The 20,548-nt window shown below is 39.5% G+C and overlaps 1 protein-coding gene across 1 annotated transcript in view; it reads left to right on the top strand.

Annotated features, from left to right (window-relative positions):
* The first annotated feature begins 22 nt into the window (after nt 1-22).
* Nucleotides 23-20,548, top strand: part of LOC140565771 (protein Atg16l2-like) — a 38,137-nt gene continuing 17,611 nt past the window's right edge. Inside the window, exons 1-12 of the mRNA XM_072691849.1 lie at nt 23-292; nt 745-811; nt 5,045-5,105; nt 5,451-5,524; nt 7,464-7,715; nt 8,800-8,865; nt 10,416-10,508; nt 12,691-12,744; nt 14,655-14,760; nt 17,972-18,077; nt 20,084-20,154; nt 20,421-20,492. Coding sequence (XP_072547950.1) covers nt 163-292; nt 745-811; nt 5,045-5,105; nt 5,451-5,524; nt 7,464-7,715; nt 8,800-8,865; nt 10,416-10,508; nt 12,691-12,744; nt 14,655-14,760; nt 17,972-18,077; nt 20,084-20,154; nt 20,421-20,492 — 1,152 coding nt within the window. The 5' untranslated portion in view covers nt 23-162. The remainder of the gene's footprint in view (nt 293-744; nt 812-5,044; nt 5,106-5,450; nt 5,525-7,463; nt 7,716-8,799; nt 8,866-10,415; nt 10,509-12,690; nt 12,745-14,654; nt 14,761-17,971; nt 18,078-20,083; nt 20,155-20,420; nt 20,493-20,548) is intronic.

The raw sequence follows: 20,548 nt of genomic DNA, 5'->3' as shown, positions 1-20,548 counted from the left end.
CTCGGTAACTTGTTGCTGTGAGTTCGTGCTCGTGTTGACCGCGGCTCAGTCCGGCGCCTCAGACCCACTGTTTTTAACAGGCTTATTGACATCAGGGGCAGCCATGAGGACATTAGTTATCGGCAGTGCTTGTGGAAAGACACGCTGCTGTCTTCGCTAATCATGGCCACGGCGGAACCAGAGAAACGAGTGTGCAGGAAAGGTCCCGAGAGCTGGAAACGCCACATCATACGACAGCTGAAGAATCGGGACAAGACGCAGAAGATCCTCTTCCAAGATGTGATACGATCATGTAGGCTGTGTCCGCTCATACATCACACCGCAGGGTCATGAATATGTTCGACTTGGTGGAGGGTGTTTCACCCCAGGCTGGCTGGGCGGGTGGCTGGCTGGGCGGCTCCTGTAGCGTCCTCTTTTGACCTCGGGAATCTCGACTTTGTATATTTTCACCCAATTTATCAGCAGAAACAGCACATCCAGCTCTCTCAGGTCTCCCAGGTCTCTCACCCTCTCTGCTCACTTACTTCAGGCTGCTCTGATTATATCCTGAACCTGCTCCACTAACTGGAGGAAAGGTGTGAAATTGTGGCTTGTGTACCTGCAGACCTGTCATGTCTGCTGTAGTGTCTCAGCCAGGCAGGGAGAGCAGTGTCAGCAGAACTGATTGGGTCCAGTGTTAGACGGTGAGGTGTGAACATGTGGCTAAGCTGTAAAATCCCTGGCTAACTGTTGTGTGTGTTGCAGATGTGAACCTGTTGGAGCGGTGTACACAGAAGGCCTTCATCACCAAAGGGATCCTCTCAGCGACCAGGTGACTTAAACACACACTAATGAACAGCTATGCTGGTGTGTTACCGACTAAATAACCGGGACTGTTGTGGAACAGTACGGGACGTGGGAGTAAATATTTCGAATAGGTGTTAAGTTTGACATTTTAGGAGACTGGCAGTGAAAGCAGGTATAACCAGTAGTTATTACCACATAATTGTATGATTTTCAAAACAGAGGTGTAACGATATGGGCTACTACAGACTCTTGTTTTTAATAAGACATGTTAACTTGATAATATATTGAGGCCACAAATTAAGTTTCTAGTGGCTGTGAGATAATATTTTATTTTGTGGTCTCGACATATAATCTTGTGGCAACCTGAAACTTAATTTGTGGGCTCAATATATTATCTTGTGGCCACTAGAAACTTCATTTGTGACCTCGATATATTATCTTGTGGCAACCTGAAACTTCATTTGTGGGCTCGATATATCATCTTGTTGCCAATAGAAACTTCATTTGTGGGCTCAATATATTATCCTGTGGCCACTAGAAACTTCATTTGTGGCCTCGATATATTATCTTGTGGCAACTTGAAACTTAATTTGTGGCCTATATATATATTATCTTGTGGCAACCTGAAACTTAATTTGTGGGGGTGATATAGTATCTCATGGCCAATAGAAACTTAATTTCTGGCCTCAATATATTATCTTGTGGTAATTTGAAAATTCATTTATGGACACATTTTGTTAAAGACAACCACCATGTCTCCTTAGGGGTTTCATAGGCTACACATTTTAAGGTTTGATACAAATTTGGATTCTGAGGTCACATTTGGTTTTCTGTATATAAAAAGGCTCCTAAAATTTCTTCCTTCTCAATTTTAAGCATTTAAAACCAACAATCTTCTTACCACAAAAGAGAAGAGGCCTTCTGAGGGACGTATCATTGTGTGTTATTTTTTTCCTAATTTTAATTATGTATTGAAATTGCTACAAGCTTAGTAACTACTTTCTTTTTTAAATGGGTTATTACTGCTGTTACGGTTTTAAATTGTACATTTTATTTTTGTAGGTTATAAAATAAAAGCTCAAGTCAGTGAGGGTCTGCAGTACACTGTAGGCTTTTCCCTGCTGTAACACATCAGTAACTACTGTGTAGCTAAAATGTAATTTGTCTTGTTCGTCTGAGTTGCACGTTTACCAGATACATCAACATTCCTTTACTTACTGACCATTTTATCAAAATAGGTGCACTTTATACCATATTAGTGCACTTTATACTTTACAGTTATAAACTGTAGTCCATGACCACTGCTGTGTCTACTGCTGACCAGATATTATTTAGCTGGTGGAACTCAACATGGTAGTAGTACTGCAGTCCTGCTGGGTTTGCAGCCATCAGTCATCCTCAGAAAATAGACAAGAGAATGACTAAGACACGTTGTGTGTGTGTGTGTTGGGGGGAGGGGGGTGATGGTTGTTAGCTAATCCCTAACTCAACCAATGCTGTGGCTTGCGTGTTTAATACAGTGATAAGTGAGTGTACATTGTTTTTTAAAACCCCATGAACACTGCTGTGTCTCATGCACTCATCTCAGTGCTACATACAGTACACTGTTGCTGAATGGGGCTGATGCAGCAGAAGATGGACTACAGCCAGAAACCTTCAACAAAGATAGCCTGTAACTGTAGATTCACAAAACATACCTGTATAAGAGGTGTAGCTGATAAAATGGCCAGTCAGTGCAGTTCCATTGTACATTATATGGACTTGTATTGGGACATCATTCATTGTTTTTTTCTGAGAGCAAGGGTATTTAAAATAAGTTCTCCAGCTTCTGTTGTAGTAACCATCTCTACTGTTTAGGGAAGCCTTTCTACTAGGTTTTGGGGCATTGCTGTGAGCGACAAGAGTGTTAGTGAGGTCAGGTTGTTGGATGATTACCACCCCACCTCATCCCCAACTCCCAGCTCATCCATGAAATATTGGATGACGCTCCATCATTCCAGAGAACACAGTTCCACTGCTCCTCAGCTCAATATTGGGGGGCTTTATACCCCTCCAGCCCACACCTGCCACTAGGCATGATGCCAATAGGATCATGTTTTTGCACCAGAGAGTCCTATTTGGTTGGCAGTAATTCTATACAGGGACTAGACAAGCTGTGTGTGTGCATTTGCACATCTGTGTCAGCAGTGCAACCTACAGTAGCTGAAGAGGTGTCCACAAACCTTTAGATATATAGTGTACGTGTATTTAGGAGACTGAAATGTGGGCTTTAAGTGGTTTTAGGAGATTAGATGAGTTAAAACAGGTTAGCTGGCAGTAGCACGAATCCTTGCTGTAGTCATGGATGACAAGTTATCGTTCTCAACTCATGCTCCAAATCTGACTCTGTCATGCAGATTTCTCCTTTTCAGCATCCAGAAAATTTAACCCTAACCCTGCTTGTTCAGTCTCTTGTCACTTCAAGACTTGAATACTGCAACTCTCTTCTGGCTGGTCTCCCTTTACGCACCATTAGGCTCCTGCAATTAATCCAGAATGCAGCGGCACGGGTTGTTTTCAACACTTCTAAATTCAGCCATGTCACTCCACTGCTGCGTTCTCTTCACTAGCTTCATGTAGCTGCTGCCCACATTGGATAAAAAACCCTGACTCTGGTCTACAAAGCCAAAAATGGACCAGTTCTTGATGGCAGTGGTCAAAAGCTGATCAGTACCAAGAGCCCTTCGAGTTCAAGTACAGCTCAGCTTGACCCGCCATCCCTTAAAGTCCATAGAAGACAAGCGTCCAGACTTTTTTCTGTCCTGGCACCAAAGTGGTGGAACAAAGACCCATCTCTTCAAAGAGTATTTGGGCGAAATGTAGCATTAAGTATTATGGTCTCCATACTGACTTGTGTTTAGCTTTGAGGTATCCTTCGGATCCTAGTCGATCCTAGACTAACTAAGGGTCATATTTAGACATTTTTTTGCCTCTGTACACCACCTCAATGGATTTGAAATGAAGCAAACAAGATGTGATTGAAGAGAATGTAATGTAAGAGGTGGACAGTCGATGACTGCCTGACCCCTGGAACCAATGGATGTCACCAAGTGCTGAGTTTCCTCCCTTGAGATGCTTTTTTCAGGCCTTTACTGCAGTTGCCTTCAGTGCTTGTTCATTTGTCCCTTGGATTAAAACTTAAGGTCTAAACTTCTAACATAACATAACCAACTCTAGAGTTGTGTAGTGTGGATTTCACAGTTAATCTAAATGTTCTCAACACCGATAGCATTAAAAGATAACAGAAGCAGGTGTTAATTATGAGTTTAATTAGTTTAGGCTCTTCCTACACTCCCCACACCTTTCCAGTTGGCTTATATTACAAATAGTACCACCTATTTGCATACTGGGTGTGTCCTCCCCCTTTTACTAGCCATCATTGTGTTGTCATTTCCCCTAGGCTACATCCCCATGGGGGCTCATATATATCATATATTTGTGTGTAACTGTTTGGCCTCAGTGTTGACAGTTGTAAGAGCAAGTTACCACTTTCCCTACAGGCTTCATGCAAGTAACCACTTTTGTGCCATTGCAGGGTTAAACCATCACCTTGACGGTGAATGGTAATATGCCAGTTAGTAAAAAACATATAATATTAACTGCATGGAGCTGATTTTGTTAATGAGCCATACTATCCAAAGTAGAAGCAACCCTACAAAAGTTGTAAAATTATAGCGAGAATTATATAAAAACTGTAAAAGTGGTGTAATTTACACAGATAGGAAGCAAGCTAGAATCAACACTGGGTGAGTGTTAAAATAACACTGTTTAGAGTTTCTCCAAGAGATATAACTGACATTACTGAGTCTAGCCAGTGAGAGAATTATATAAACATTTTAGAAGTGTTAACTTTAAACACTGGTGATTGTTCTATGTATTGTGGTGGTGTACAGAGGCAAACATCTCTCAGTTTGTTTGTTACTTTCTTTCTTTCTGCCAACTGCCCTTATCATTGTGTGACAAATTCATGTTGACTGGTCCTAATGTAATGGTCTCATACAGATCTTGTTAAATTAATATGCATTAATCGTAAGGATGTTTCTTACAGCTTCTATACAACACAAATCTGAGAATAATACTGAAATTGTTACACTTTAAGCCGAGTGTTAATTCAGCTTGGAGAAATTTGTTGTATACATAGTTTACATTTCAGCTTTACTGAAATATTGTTTCTACTGTTTTTTAGTGCTTTATTTTGATTTATTTTTTATCCACACAGGCCCCTGCTGCTTCCCTCATCTGAGGATTCATTGACATCGCTGCAGGCAGCCACTGGAGAGGTAGTGACAAATTCTAATTCCAGGCCTGAAAACAGATCACTCCTGGGATTTTTTTAGCTGCATGTTTCAGACGAAAGTATGGCATTGTTTTTTTTAATTATTAGGATTACTAACATAATGGGATACAGCAGGTTCACAGTCCTGCCTTTGAAGTGCTTTGTGACCCACAAGGCCATTGGCTGATGTGTGCGAGAAAATCTATGAAAGTCCGCTTGTGTACACATCTCCTCTCTGTCACAGCTTGTAAAATCAAACAGCAAGCACACACGGACAAGTCTGAGCAAGCTGCTGCTGAGTGCTTTGTGACTCAGTAGTGTTTTTTTACATTGTTGTTTTTTTGTATAGCTTGCTTACCAAGTAGTGGAGCTGCAGCAGGAGATAAAAATCAAGGAAGCTATTCTTGACAAGCAACATGCCAGGTAAGTCTCCTTGTCAACATGCCACACTTTTGTTCAGTTGTACATTTCAAATGCAGCTTCACATTTACACACTTAAAAATAATGGTGCTACAAATGGTTGCTAAGGGGTGCTATAGAAGAACCACTTCAGGTACCATAAAGAACCATGCTTGTAATAGACATGTGGGAGTGTAAACATTCTTTACATTGGTGAAGAACTTGTTTCACAAGGTTCTTCACGCGCACAAATATCTTACAAACCTCTATTACAAACATGGTTCTTTTAAGAGTGTTAAGAGACGATTTCATCTTTTGCTTGAGCAGAGCATGCAGTAGTAGTGCTGTACAGAATTCGGCATTGTCAACTATATCATTGTCTGTACATCAGTTTTGCTATTGCCACATGGAAAGACTGTAAAGAATGTGAGAAATGAGATTAATCAGTGCTTCTGCTATACAGAAGAAACTGTCTGTAACATGACACCATCCAACAGAATAGCTGAGAGCTTTCTTCTTTACTGTCTTAATTAGCACACCCATGATAAGGAGCTTAATAGAAACTAGTAACTGGTACTGCCAAAACTGTTAGAATTCTTGGCTGTTTGCAGTTAGATCCTATTTTGCATTCTAAGATGTGTATTTTTTTTTTTGTGTGTGTGTGTGTTATAACATGATATTCCCAATTTACATGTTTTGGGTATGTTACCTTGTTACTAAGACTGTCTTAAGATTGATTAAACCTTTAATTCAATCTAGGAAGTCATTAAGAATTAACCATTTCAAATCCCGGCAGTGCCTGATGCAAAAAAGGTGCCCATTATGTAGATATACATAGATCACACAATAAATTCTAAATGTAATGAGGTGAGCGGGTGGAAAAGTCTTGTCATGCACACAGCTTGCCTAGTCCCTGTAGAGAAGGAACCATTGTATAAGTCCTTTTTAGTATGTTTTGGTCCTGGAAGTGGACTTTGTAGTCCGAGACTTTAGTAGAGATTCCAAGGCTATATGCTGTCAGTGCTATGTAATGCCATTACTGGAGACTGTACAATGTGTCTTTAATACACTGTTAGTCCCTGTAAAGAAGTATTGCCACTAGGACTCTCTGGAGCAGATTGCCACTAGGACTCTCTGGAGCAGGAGAGAGAGTTGGGGATACGGTGGGGTAGTGATCATCCAACATCCTGACCTCACTAACATTATTCTGGCTGAAGGCAATCAAATCCAACAACAATGCTCCAACATCTAATAGAAAGCCTTCCCTGGACAGTAGAGACAGTTACTCCAACAAAAGCAGGATAAACTCGTTTTTTAATACCCTTGATTTCAGATGAAACAATGAAAGAGCAGGTGTCCCAATACTTTTGTCCATATAGTGTATCTACACTCATCTTAAATGGCATTTTTTAAAATAATAATTAAATGTAATGTAAGTGGATGATGCCCACTCCAAGGCATATTTCTAGCATCACAGATTTCTAATCTCCTGAACAGAGAATTATATTAATATTATACAGCAGGATATTAGCCAGTGATGTCCCGCCTGTATTACCAATAATGTCACATAGCAAGTTGTTCATTACACGACTTGCAAGGTTTCTACTTTAACTGTAGGCAGTAGGTTTGGGTAATGGAATTGTCGCTGTGATGATCTGTGTGACTTCCTTTTACCACATTCAACGCAGTTTTGTTCTGTGACGTATGCAGTGTGTAGTAATTGCGTAATCTGGGTCATCTGCAATACAATTACGTGATCTGCAGTACATCGTGTTTACTGGCTTAAATGTACAAACAAGGTCACAAAATAGGAAACACTCAACAATGAAATTTACTGGCAATTCATTTGAAGCCTAACGTCAAATCTGATCAGAAGTGTTGTTACTGAAGACGTTTTATTTTGTGATTAAGTGTCTCCATTATTTTAATTTCAGTGTGTTTGCTGTGTACTGTGTGTTATTAGGCTGACTGAGCTGCAGGGTGGCCTGAGTAAAGTGCAGGTGGAGCATGGCAGTTTGCAGGCGTGTGTGACGGATGTGCAGGAGAGGAACCAGCTGCTGAAGAGAGATTATGACGCCCTGCTCGAGTGCTGTCAGCACATGGATGCAGTTTACCGCAAGGAGAAGCTCCATGGCTCTGAACTGGTGGAGGACATGGTCCGCTGGAAACAGCAGGCCGCTGCTCGCATGAACTCGCGCAATGAGAGGAGAGTCAGGTAAGAGGATTATCATAAAATAATAATAACAGTTATAATGCCCTCGCATTATACATGTTTTTAGATTTCTCCACCTTTTGAACCCTGTAGCTGCTTTGCACACAGTGTCCATAATTCTGAATGAATGGACAAATAGAAACGATCAAAATTGCCTTGGAATTAAATCTTTAAACCTTTACTTTTTCATTGACATTTAAGAAGGTTTTTTCATTATCCTGTACAGTTGCTGTTTTGGACATGCATGTTTTTCATTGGAGCGCAACGATATGTTAATTCTTTTGAACATTCAGTGTTAAACCAGTTTATGGTGGTACTCACAGTTTGCCACACTTTTGGCCACATATACACCTCTCGAATAACAACATGATCTCAGGGCAAATAAAATGAATTGAGAATAGTTTTAGAATTGTGGAGTTGGCAAGTTTTACCGTGCTGTTTAGATAATGCTGGAGTTTCTTTAGAAGGAGCACATAACAGTTAATGGTATGTCACTTCCAAGTGTCAAACTCTCATTACTCTACCAAATAAATTTTTTGATATCAGTTTTCCATTGTAGGGCACATTTAATGTAAGTGAAATATATGTTGACTTTATGAAAGGTTTAGTGGCAAAACATTTTAAAGGTAATTTCGAGTATGTTTGGGTCCTGGGAGTGGACTTTGCTGGACTTTACAAGAGGTTTCATTGCTATATGTCGTCAGTGCAACATGATGTCATCTCTAGAGAAAGTAAAATGTGTTTTTAATACACTTTTAGTGTTTTGTGTTGTGGCCTTCCATCCAGTTTTTGTAGGATAAGCTGGGAAATTCATGGTTTAGGTGGAGTGCTTTGAATGCGATAAAATCCTAGGATAAAGCAGGAAAAAGTATTTTTTAATACCCTTGATTTTGGAAGAAGCACTGTCCCAGCAGGTGTCCCAATAATTTTGTCAATATAGTGCATGTAGAAATAATAAATATGTAAAAAGTAATAACCAATAATGAGAATGTGCATGGGTTTTTGGAAAGAAACATATATTTACAAACAAATGCTTAATTTCACCTCCTGTTTCATTTGCTATAGTGAGCCTAATCTGTTTTTTTAGAGCCAGAGAAGCCGGTCTTCATAAAGAACTTGAAGTGGCAGCCAGCAAGAAGCTGAACATCGAAGAGTGAGTGTTCATGTTGATTATTAACTTTATTTATTTTTATATATATATATATATATATATATATATATATATATATATATATAAGGAATGGACGTTTTGAGACCTTAAATTTGAACACAAGGTAGGCGAAGGTAGTGTTTGGAGTCTAGTCCCAAAGACTCTTATTGGTATTGCATGGTGAAATTGCATGGAGGGTGAAGTTGTGACCCACTACACTGTAGTAATCAAAATGATCTGTATCTTAATATAATAAATACACTGTCCTTTCTCTAGCTGGTATTTTGGTACCCTTGAATAAAGTGTGTAACCCAAAGTACAGAAAGGCTTTGCTTTTGTCTCCTCTGCCCCAGTAAAAATGCATACACAAAACAGCCCCTCAGTCACTGCTGTGAAGCAGTGAAGTGAAAGAACCATTCACCTCTATTACAGTGATCGTGGACTTTGATAGACTATCAACAAATCTACTGATGGTCTGTCTCTGTGGGACTTTTATGTAGAGGATAATAGTGAGGCAGACAGGCTGACAGGTGTACAGGAAGAAAGTGAAACATTGAGGTGATAGGCAGACAATGAGCTTTCAGTCATGATGGACAGTAAGTGATGTTTAGAGTGTGTGAGAGATGGTGGAGATGTCAGTGCTGTCTCTTTTTGCAATTTGGAGACAAGAAGAAGAGGAACATCATAACATGATGTTCAGAACTTTGAAGGTCATCAGAGCAGTATGTTTTAAATGGTAGAATGGCCTGTAATACACTTTACCGTACATTACTATACAGGTGAGCTGCTGGTGGAATGAACAATTGCAGAGAAGTTAACCAGCAACACAACCTGTTCTTCTAACTGTGTTCTACTAACCAACATACACTATATATGTCCATATGTTTGTGGACACGGTGGCTTTCTAATGCTTACACAGATGTGCAAATGCACACACACAGCATGTCTAAAATAGAGCTTTCTGGAGTAGCTAAACATGAACTTATTGGCACCATGCCTAGTGGGAGGCATGGGCTAGAGGAGTATGAATCCAGTATTTTGGGGATGAGTTGGGGATGAGGTGGGGTGGTGATCATTCAACATCCTGACCATTAAATGCTGAATGCCATTGAATGCTCACAGCAGTTCTCCAAAACCTAGTTTTAAGCCCTCCCTGGACAGTAGAGACAGCTACTTCAACAAAAGCAGGATAAACTATTTTCTAATACCCTTGATTTTATAAGAAACAATAAATGAGCAGGTGTCCCAATATTTTTGTCCAATAAGTGTATTAATGGCCTGCTTTTTCTGGTATCTAAAAAATATCGCTTATTAGCATGAGATGTTTTACAATGTAAAGCTGACAACTGCCAGTTGTATCAGTCAGTATAGTGCTGTTTAACTACTGGAGCATAAGTTCTAAAATATAAAATTATCAGCTGATATTATTACTCATTAATCATGTTTTAATGGTATAGGTCTCATACTTTTCATATAGAATTCAACCATATTCCATAATCAGCAATCAATTGCTTAAAACAATATTTGAACCTTTTTGTGATTATTGTTTTCAGAGTGCCCCAAAGTGCATCATTACCATCATCACCTTTATCACCGAGGAGTGAGAGCGGGGAGAGGCTGGAGAGAAGCCATGGACGACTTTTCAGGTAATAATATAAGTGAATATCACCTTCATTTTGGAATCACTACATTCATCATGAGTCTCAAATTAATACAAATCTTGATATGCTAGAAATTCTGGATCATGAAAGTTATGAGATATAAAGATTATGCCACAACTGTGGCTAAGAGGCATTCTGTGATTGCCAATATCTCACAACAACGACACTGCAAGCATATCTCAGCATCAGTCCGCATCACTCAGGTCACACACCTGTAACCTAGCAACAACCAGCAGTCTTTTAAAAAAGTAACAGCAAAAGTATGAAATGAAGGGCCCTATCTTACCCCCCGCCAACAATTTTCACACCTTCCGCCTGCATCGTTTAAACTGCAACGGTGCTTGCGAATATATCTACGCCGATGAGCGTAGTGTTCTCGAAGTGAGGTGTGTTCAGATAAATTTCTGTCATTTCGAGCTGTGCAAGCCGTACTTTTCCCAACACTTTTCCAAAAGATTGATAAAATAAGGCCCGAAATGTTACAAGCTTGTCTAAAAGAAAAAAACGTATGCCCTATGTGGACAAAAGTATTGGGACACCTGCTCATGCTTTTGCTCATGCTTTTGTTGGTCTCTACTGTCCAGGGAAGACAGGGTAGATTTTGGAGCATTGCTGTGAGGATTTGGTTGCATTTAGTGACAAGAGTGTTGGTGATATCAGAATGTTGGACGATTACTACCCATACACCTGCAACTCCCCATCAGAATGCAACTCCCCAGACAGGAATGCCACTGTCAAGGAAATAACAGAATGGGCTCAGGAATACTTCCAGAAATCATTGTCAGTGAACACAATCCACCGTGCCATCCGCTGTTGCCAGCTGAAACTCTACAGTGCAAAGAGGAAGCCATTTTTAAGCAAGCTCCACAAGCTCAGACGTTTGCACTGGGCCAGGGGTCTTTTAAAATGGAGTGTGGCAAAATGGAAGACTGTTCTGTGGTCAGATGAGTCACGATTTGAAGTTCTTTATGGAACGCTGGGACGCCATGTCAGCCGGACCAGAGAGGACAAGGATAACCCAAGTTGTTATCAACGCTCCGTTCAGAAGCCTGCATCACTGATGGTATGGGGTTGCATGAGTGCTTGTGGCATGGGCAGCTTGCATGTCTGGAAAGGCACCATTAATGCAGAGAACTATGTTCAGGTTCTAAAACAACATATGCTCCCATCTAGACGTCATCTCTTTCAGGGAAGACCCTGCATTTTTCAACAAGATAATGCCAGACCACATTCTGCAGCAATCACAACATCATGGCTATGTAGGAGAAGGATCCGGGTACTGAAATGGCCAGCCTGCAGTCCAGATCTTTCACCTATAGAGAACATTTGGCGCATCATAAAGAGGAAGGTGCGACAAAGAAGGCCCAAGACGATTGAACAGTTAGTGGCCTGTATTAGACATGAATGGGAAAGCATTCCTATTTCTAAACTTGAGAAACTGGTCTCCTCTGTACCCAGACGTCTGTTGAGTGTTGTAAGAAGAAGGGGGGATGCCACACAGTGGTAAAAATGGCCTTGTCCCAACTTTTTTAGGATTTGTTGATACCATGAAATTTTGAATCAACATATTTCTCCTTTAAAATGTTACATTTACTCAGATTAAACTTTTGATCTGTCATCTATGTTCTATTACGAATAAAATATTGACATTTGCCATCTCCACATCATTGCATTCAGTTTTTATTCACAATTTGTTTAGTGTCCCAACTTTTTTGGAATCCGGTTTGTAGTTGAATGCGTTCATTAGAAGGGATGTCCATAAACATTTGGACATATAGTTTAAATGAACTCTTATTGGTAAAGCTTGGAAAATTTGGTGTTTTTATCCAGCCATAATGGAACTGTGATGATAGAAAACATGGTTAAACTTGCACAGAGCTGGTAGTCTATAGTGCAATGTGATTTAGGTGTTTAATATTCAAGTGATGTGAAACAGCAGAGGCATGAACATGGCAGTAGCTCCTACTGAGGCCCTTTTGAACTGGGGACAGTGTATCCTCACTGCAGTTCTTTGAAACACAAAACATACCATAATCTGGTATGTGTGGTTCTAGAGGTCCCCAATATGTAATAATAAGGAAATTGGGGGTTATGTGTTTGTGTACATAAAACAAATTTTTCTGTTTCCATGTCTGCTCGTGCCTGATTGGATTGCTGTTGTTCGCAGGTCTGCCTCAGCTACCTCGCCTAGAATTCTTGGCTCTATCCGAGATCTGTTTGAGTAAGTGACATTTTTTCTATTAATTTTTCAGTCAGGCATCTACTGTGCCCACAGGACTGTTGTGAATATTAAAACTACTTTCAGGAAGCTATTTCAGTGCATAGATCACTGTAAGAAATGTGCATGTCCAGAAGGTGGCAACACCTCTGGACACGCTCTGTGTTTCTCTCAAAGGCCGTACCCAAAACCATATACAATATCTAACTCTAAACCATACACAGTATCTTGTCTCATTGCGGAACTAATATTGATATCCAATCACCCATCATCTCTCACCAGATTTCCTTTATGGTTCTGCATTTGATGAGACACAAAAGTAGTGTCAGTTAATGGAGTTAATTTCATCTTACAATCTGTTGTCCTCATACGTATTTTAAAAAGGTTTCAAAGGAAATGCAGTCATTAAATGTTCCCAGCAAAATAAATCACTTTGAAAAGAGGTTTCGACAAATTAGCGTCTGTACACTGTTAAAAGTATAAGATCCTTGAGAACCTTTTGGAATTTCTTTAAGGGCATAGCTATACAGCAAAAAAAATCTCAAAAGACTTCACTGTATGAATACTTAGAAAGGTTGAAAACGGACCCAGTCCTACAGTTTGGCAAATAATGTTCGAATCGAAGTAAAAATAAAGACTTTTTTGTGTTCAATCTAATTAATGTTTAAGTTTAGACAATTTTCAATCCAGTGATGCCATTGACACTGCCATTGACACTGCAGTTTAGTCCAAGACTAGACTTTAATCAGTGGATTTTGCCAGCACCTCATTTTTATTACTGACAACTGACTTTTTAAAAAAAGCTTTTTGTAATGATGTCATTTTCTGCAGAAGAGCGTTGTTGCATACACATCTCTAATTCCGTAATGTTGGTATAACCTCTGGATCGGGATGTTCTGTTTATTTCACTTGATATTATTTCCATCTAAGCTGTGTGGCGAGAGATGTAGTTTCTATTCCATATAGAGATGTTTGTGAATGTTCTATTTTTAGAAAGACTCCAGCCTTTTCTGGGGATCTCTGTCTGTAAGAGCTAAAAAAGGGGCAGGGTTATTCCTGAAAACTGCCTCTTAAACTGCACCGCACTTCTACACTTCATTTACAATACCATTTCTGCACTTTTAATAATGGTGCAGTATTATAGCTAGCTGGCAGTCAGGTCTTGTGGGGTGTTCCAGCTATGCAGTGTTTAGTACGTACCAAAAGGGCTTCAAAAAAGGACATCCAGTGAATCAGCAAAAGAGCCATGGACGCCTAAGGCTCAGTGATGCAATTCATGGAGGCCCCCCTCACACCTTACAAAACCTAAAGGATCTACTACTAACATCTTGGTGGCAGATACCACAGGATGCCTCTAAAGGTCTTCTGGAGTCTATGACTCGAATGATCAGATCTGTGGTGGCTGTGCAAGACGCCCTACTCAATATAAGGCACAGTTAGGTACTATTGTTATGGCTGATCGGTGTAGTTTGTTAATGTGCGGTTTGGGGCTCAGCCTTTGTATTTGTTGTAAGAGGCAAATGTTACACAGATTATATATATTTTTTATTTATTTATACTGAAAAAAATATCTCCAGTGCAGGTTTTTTTTCTGGTATCGACGAACTGTTGATCTGCTAAAGTTAAACAGAACAAAGTTTGTTGACATTCATTAAATATTACTGCTAGTTTTCATTACCATAGCCTACATCTGTTGACTGCAAAAACAATTATTTGGATGGACAAATAGCTGGTTTATTCTGGGTGTCTATTATTTCATTTAATTCTGCCGGACTGTGTAGTATAAACATTTCTTGGTCAGTCTTACCTGCTCACTCACTTTTTATGTACGTTTACGCAGTGAACCACATCTGTCCCTTAAGAACAGTGTCTCATGGCATGTGTGTGTGTGTGCTCGCGTGTGCTGTTCTCAGTAAGAAGAGACGAGGAAATTCTGTGTGTAGTTTGGAAGAGGACCTCTTTACACCTCTGGGAATCTGTCTAGCTGCTAGAGTTCCAACCAAAGCTATTTATTCACTGGTAAGTGTCTGAATGCTCAGTATTTGTGCAAGTTATCAACTAAATAACTAAGTCTAGGACTAGACAATCAATGTGTGCAATTGTACATCTGTGTCAGCAATGGGTGCAGCTTAAAGAATCTTTAAACTGGTGAAGAACCTTTTTATCAAGTGACGATCCATTAAACCTTTTAAAAGGTTTTTCACACTCAAACTCTTTTACAAATATGGTTCGTTATGAAAAAAAGTGGTTATTTAATGGGATTGCTCAAAGAACCTATCAAAGCACCTTTATTTAATTTCTTTTTTTACAGGGTTACGTGGAAAAAGAACAAAAACATTGTTCAATGGGTCAAATTCCATAAAGTTCAGATTAGAGAACAGGTCACATGGAAGGTACATGGGCATGAAAGGAATAAAATCAATAAACCCAAAAGTAAATAGATAAATACAATATTATAAAAGTCACTTTTTAAACTGTAGGGAAAAGAAAAGTAAATGATTTAAATGACCTTATCCAAATATGTACCTTATCCAAATTATATTATAATATAATTTTTTTTATCTCAATGCAAGAGTGTATTTAAATCAAGCACAATGTCAGCATTAAAACTTTCAGGATATAAATTCTGGATACTGGTTGACATTTAAAAATCCAAGTGAAATATCATTTGCATAACTGTGTGGACCCTTTCCAATAGTAATGAATCTGGATACAATTTCAAAGCGTGCATTATGGAGCCAACATCTACCGTGTATTTAAAGCATACGTTAGAGCTGCTGAGGAAAATTACAATGTAAATACAAATACATTTCTGTAAGTTCTGCATGTGAAAAGTTATAGAAGTGCTCTTGGGAAATGTCTGCTTACATACACAAAACCAATCATCATAAGGCTGAATCACGTTCCCCTGAAATTCTCAACACCTTGTACGGTCTACTTAACAGGATTCTATAAACGTCTGAGGCCTTGCCCTTAAGAGCACCTGTATTTGTAAGAGGGTAAAGTACGGGACAATTAAGATTTTTACTCCTTTGAAAAAGAATAGTTTATTTTGGCCACAAAAGAGCACATACTTTATTCAATATTAAATATGATTGATACAGGGAGCCTAGCATCTGTTCTTTCATTTTGTCGTTTGAGCGACTTCTGCAGACGCTGGTCATGAGGCCTGATAAAAAAAAAAAAAGACAAAAAGAGCACTTTTTAAATATTATTTGATAAATTCAATGCTATAATTCTATAACTTCCCACAATTTGTGTAGTTCACCTGTCAACGTCAGTCTAATTCTTGATGATTTGTCTCTGTATTTGTACACCCCTGGAACTGAATAATTTATATCGTTTTTTTTTTTTCAGATTCATTCATGGGTTTGATGGATTAGTGGATAAAAGCTTGAAAAGACAAAATAATTATTATTGTAAATAGTTCTTGGGTGACTTAAAGGGCACTTGTAAATAAAGCTCTATTATTATATTATTATAAAAGCAGAACAGAACAGGATAGATAGATGAGACTCAAGCTTTATGTGTAAACCAGTGAAAGGAGGCTGGTGGTCCGTGGTTGGTATGGCCATGGTGGGACAAAGGCCCGTGTGTGTTTCTGTAGAACAGTGTCCCTCTGTGCCACACTGCAGCTCTGTCACACACAGCAGCCAGCACACAGGGTCATTTTCATTTCTGTTGCACACTCTAGCATTGGAGGAACCAGCCTGAGCTGTGGGAGCGGCTGAGAGGTCATGACTTCCTTAATTGCACAAATGTCACAATTTGCATATGCACTGTGTTCTTTTCAGCAACAGCAAATGAGGGTTAGAACCACAGTTTCCCTCTTCTTTCTCATTCCTCGCTATTTGACTTTGTTTTGAGTATAATGAACCCCTCAAAAACCTGTGAGGGATTCCATAAAAATGGATTTCTCAGTTGCAGTGTAAGTAAGTAGTGTAACACCCCAGTACATTCAGAATCATTAATGAGTAACCCCTCTTGCAATGGATTGGAAACAGTCAGGACAGCTCAGTACACACTTCATAACGTGGTCATGAATGATTTGAAATAAACTTTACTTCTGTTTAGAATACAATGCTCACATTTGCGGCACATGACAGACTATATGTCCAAATGTTTGTGGACACCCCTTCTAATTAATGCATTTAGCTACTTTTAAGTTGCATCCATTGTTGATGTGCAGATATGCACACATACCACATGTTAAGAGGTATAGTCAATAAAATAGGGCTCTCTGGAGCAGATAAACATGAACCTATTGGCACCATGGTTAATACCAGGTGTGGGCTAGATGGGTTATAAATCCCCCTCAGCTTTGATCTTTTTACATTGAGTTTGACACACTATGGCCTGAAGAATTGGCACTGTTGTGTCATCTTTTAAAAAACAATCCAGCATAACCAAAACAGGGCTTGTAAACAGATTGGAGGGTTCAGGCATATTATACATACAAGTGAATGTGGCATTGGGCATCTTGTCTAAGGACTTCTATTGATGTAGATGTGTTTGCTTGTACAGTTTGCTGCATGGTGGGCAGCAGTGTTACTCTCTGCACTATATCAACCCTTGCATAGCAACAAAGCAGTAAGAAACACACCACTGAGTCATTTGAAGGCAGGGTATGTAAATTACCCTTCATGTGTTATGCACAGATATCAGCCTTTTTTTTTTGCTGTGTTGTTATGCAAGGGTTGGTAGCGCAGTAGGTTACTCCTGCCCACCATGTGGCAGGCTGGTGATCTGTTCCCCACTTTCAGACACCATAAATGTAAGGTAAATAGAGAAGAAGAAATGTACCTTGCAGGTTTTGATATTATAGCCCATTTAGGTAATAATGTTATCACCCTTCAGTCATGCTTATAGGAACCCATTTGAATCAGTGCTATGGTGAACAACAGCACTACAACAACCGGCAATGTGAAAGCAGGCAAAAAAATTGGCCACATCAACATTCTGACCAAAATAACCGAACATAACAGGAATGTCTAAGAACCAGACAAAAGCTGCAGTTGTGCTGGCTTGTGGCACACTAAGCTGAAATGAGCAAAACAGCTAACGTCCAGGGATGCTATCTGCCTTCAGACCAACAAGTTTTCCCTATATGGAAAGCAAGATTTCACCACCTCGTCATATTAAAGCAAACACAGATTGTTGAATAGGACAAACATTAAGAAACATGACCCAAATAGTTGAATGTACAGTCTGACTTTTTCTATTGATGCAGGACGCTCATGAGCAGGGAATTAATGCAGTGAGATTCAGCCCCAGATCAAACCTGCTGGCTACTGGAGGCACGGACAGAGTCATCAAACTATGGGACATCAAAGGAGGTAGAGTACAGAACTGCACTGAATTTGAAACAGCTTTCCCATCCCAGATTATAACCTCGAGCATCACAAGAACAGAACGTCTCAAATTAACAACTTCCACTAGCTGTTTGAACTCACTGCTAGAGTTAAGGGAAATATATATCGTCTATACCAGTAATATGGATATACAAGCATTTGTTGGTGATGCCCTGATCCAGTTTTGTTTCCCCTATGATTTATAATAAAACATAATAAATGTGTCATATTTTTTGCAAATGTTTGTGGACACCTCTAATTCTAATTCCAATGATTGCATTCAGCTACTTGAAGTTGCAACCATTGCTGGCACAGGTGTGCAAATGCACACATATACAGCTTATCTAATCCCTGCAGAGAAGTACTGCCAATAGAGTGGAAAAACATGAACCCATTGGCACCATGCCTAATTCCAGGTGTGGGTTAGAGGGGTATAAAGCCCCCCAGCATTGAGCTGTGGAGCTGTGGAACTGTGTTCTCTGGAATGATTGTGCACCATCCAATATTTTGGTATGAGCTGGGGAGTTGGGGATAGTTTCTGCCTGTAGCCACATAGGTCTTCTAATTGAAACTGCTCATCAAAATGGTATAACATTAATAGTACCTTTAATAATTAACAGAATTTTACTTTGGATGCTGAAGTACATTTAAGGTAAACATGGATGGAATTATTTTACATTTACTTAAGTAATATTTCTGCTTCACTCAAGTCCAGAGTTTGTACTCTGTCCACCCCTGATTGATTGATAGTGTCAGCAGGACTGACAGACAACAAAAACATGGTCACCTTTGCTGCATAACAAGTAAATAGCTTAATAGATAACTACCACAGATCTACCACAAGAAAGTGGTTATATTTAATGTAGACTCACTACCACATAAAGAACACCTAAATAAGCATTCATATTAACTGCAGAAGGATCCTTAACTTTATTGATCTAGCATGAAATGACTTGATGTTATGATACAGGTTTATGCAAAAGTCTGCTACATGAACAAAAGTATTAGGATGCCAGCTCAAATCATGGGTTTTAAAAAAGGTTTCTTCATTAGAAGGGGTGTCCACAAACATGTGGACATATAGAGTATGTTGACTTTTGACGTAAACTGAAGTAAACATAACTTCTTTGAATCCTTCAGATCCAGCTCTAAAGTGGAATTCACTCATTTGGTTAGCACTGACTCATTAGGGGTGCTTAGACAGTAATTAGAAATCCAAGGTCTAATACACACTCTGGCTCTATAAACCTGAAGCTTTTGGAATGATCCTTACAGTTATCAGTTAGATTTGAACATCATTGGAAAACTGCCAGCCTAGATGCGTTCTGTAAATAAAACTCCTAGCTGGCTATAAAATGTGCCTGCAAGGTTACATTTTCCAGCTTAAAGGGATATTAATAAGTACTAAGCCTCATTGTCTTCCTTTTAAACCCTGATTGTGTAATCACAACATGTTTCTTATTGACTGTATTGTCTTATTGACTATAGACATTGTTACAAGCCTGCATTTATGCCCTGCATATTCAGACCACAGCTTTAGAATATGATATGAGTAGTATTATAGAAGTAGTAGGCAGGAAAAACTAGACAGGATACATTTACATTCAATTCACATGTATAATAGAAGTTTGAGGTATACAATACTTTACATTTGCTTTATTACTTTACAATTGCAATATTTACATTTGTTTAAGAACATGAAATTGATCAATAGTATGTAGCTAGCAGCAAGTTACCTGTGTTGCTGGAACATGGCTTAAGGTCTGTGCATGTGCATCACTGGTGCTGATTGGGCGTACTGTAACATTGCCCCCCCCCCCCCCCCTTTTATTTTTAGGAGTTTTAGGAGGGTGGGGTGGGGGGGAGTGAATGACCTAATAAGAATGACATAATCTCTTTAGATGATCCATGTCCGTGTCCCGGAGGCCCTCTACAACAGTGTTTGTGTAAAGAGAAGCTACATGTCTGTGTTGCATTTTGTGTTCTTTTAGGCATGCTGCACAACCGAGGGACACTAGATGGGAGTAATGAGGGAATCACCAGCATAGAGTTTGACTCCACGGTACAAACACACACCATGTCATTTCTGTTTAGGAGGCACATCACTAACAGAGCTGCTTTAAAGTTTGTATGAATTTGAACTTAGGTTGTTTTAATGATTTAAATCCTTGTTCTTTGCTGAAATTCAGCTCTTCAGAGTTACATCTGCAAATGGTATGATTGTTCTTGGCATTCAGACAATGCTGAGTGCGTGTGTGCCTTTGTGTTTTTGAGCCTGGCTGTGTGTGTCTGTTCGTATGTCTTTATATTGTGTCCTACTTTCATTAGGGAACCCGAATTTTAGCTGCGTCATACGACAAGTCAGCTCTGTTTTGGCGGCTGGACGACTGTGTTCCCAAGGTAACGGAGCCCCCACCCCCCACCCTTTCTGCCTGAGTGGTCCTCATATTTGCTGC

This window comes from Salminus brasiliensis, chromosome 11 (genome assembly GCF_030463535.1).
Source record: "Salminus brasiliensis chromosome 11, fSalBra1.hap2, whole genome shotgun sequence".
Taxonomy (NCBI): domain Eukaryota; kingdom Metazoa; phylum Chordata; class Actinopteri; order Characiformes; family Bryconidae; genus Salminus; species Salminus brasiliensis.
This window is presented reverse-complemented; position numbering and strand designations above follow the sequence as displayed.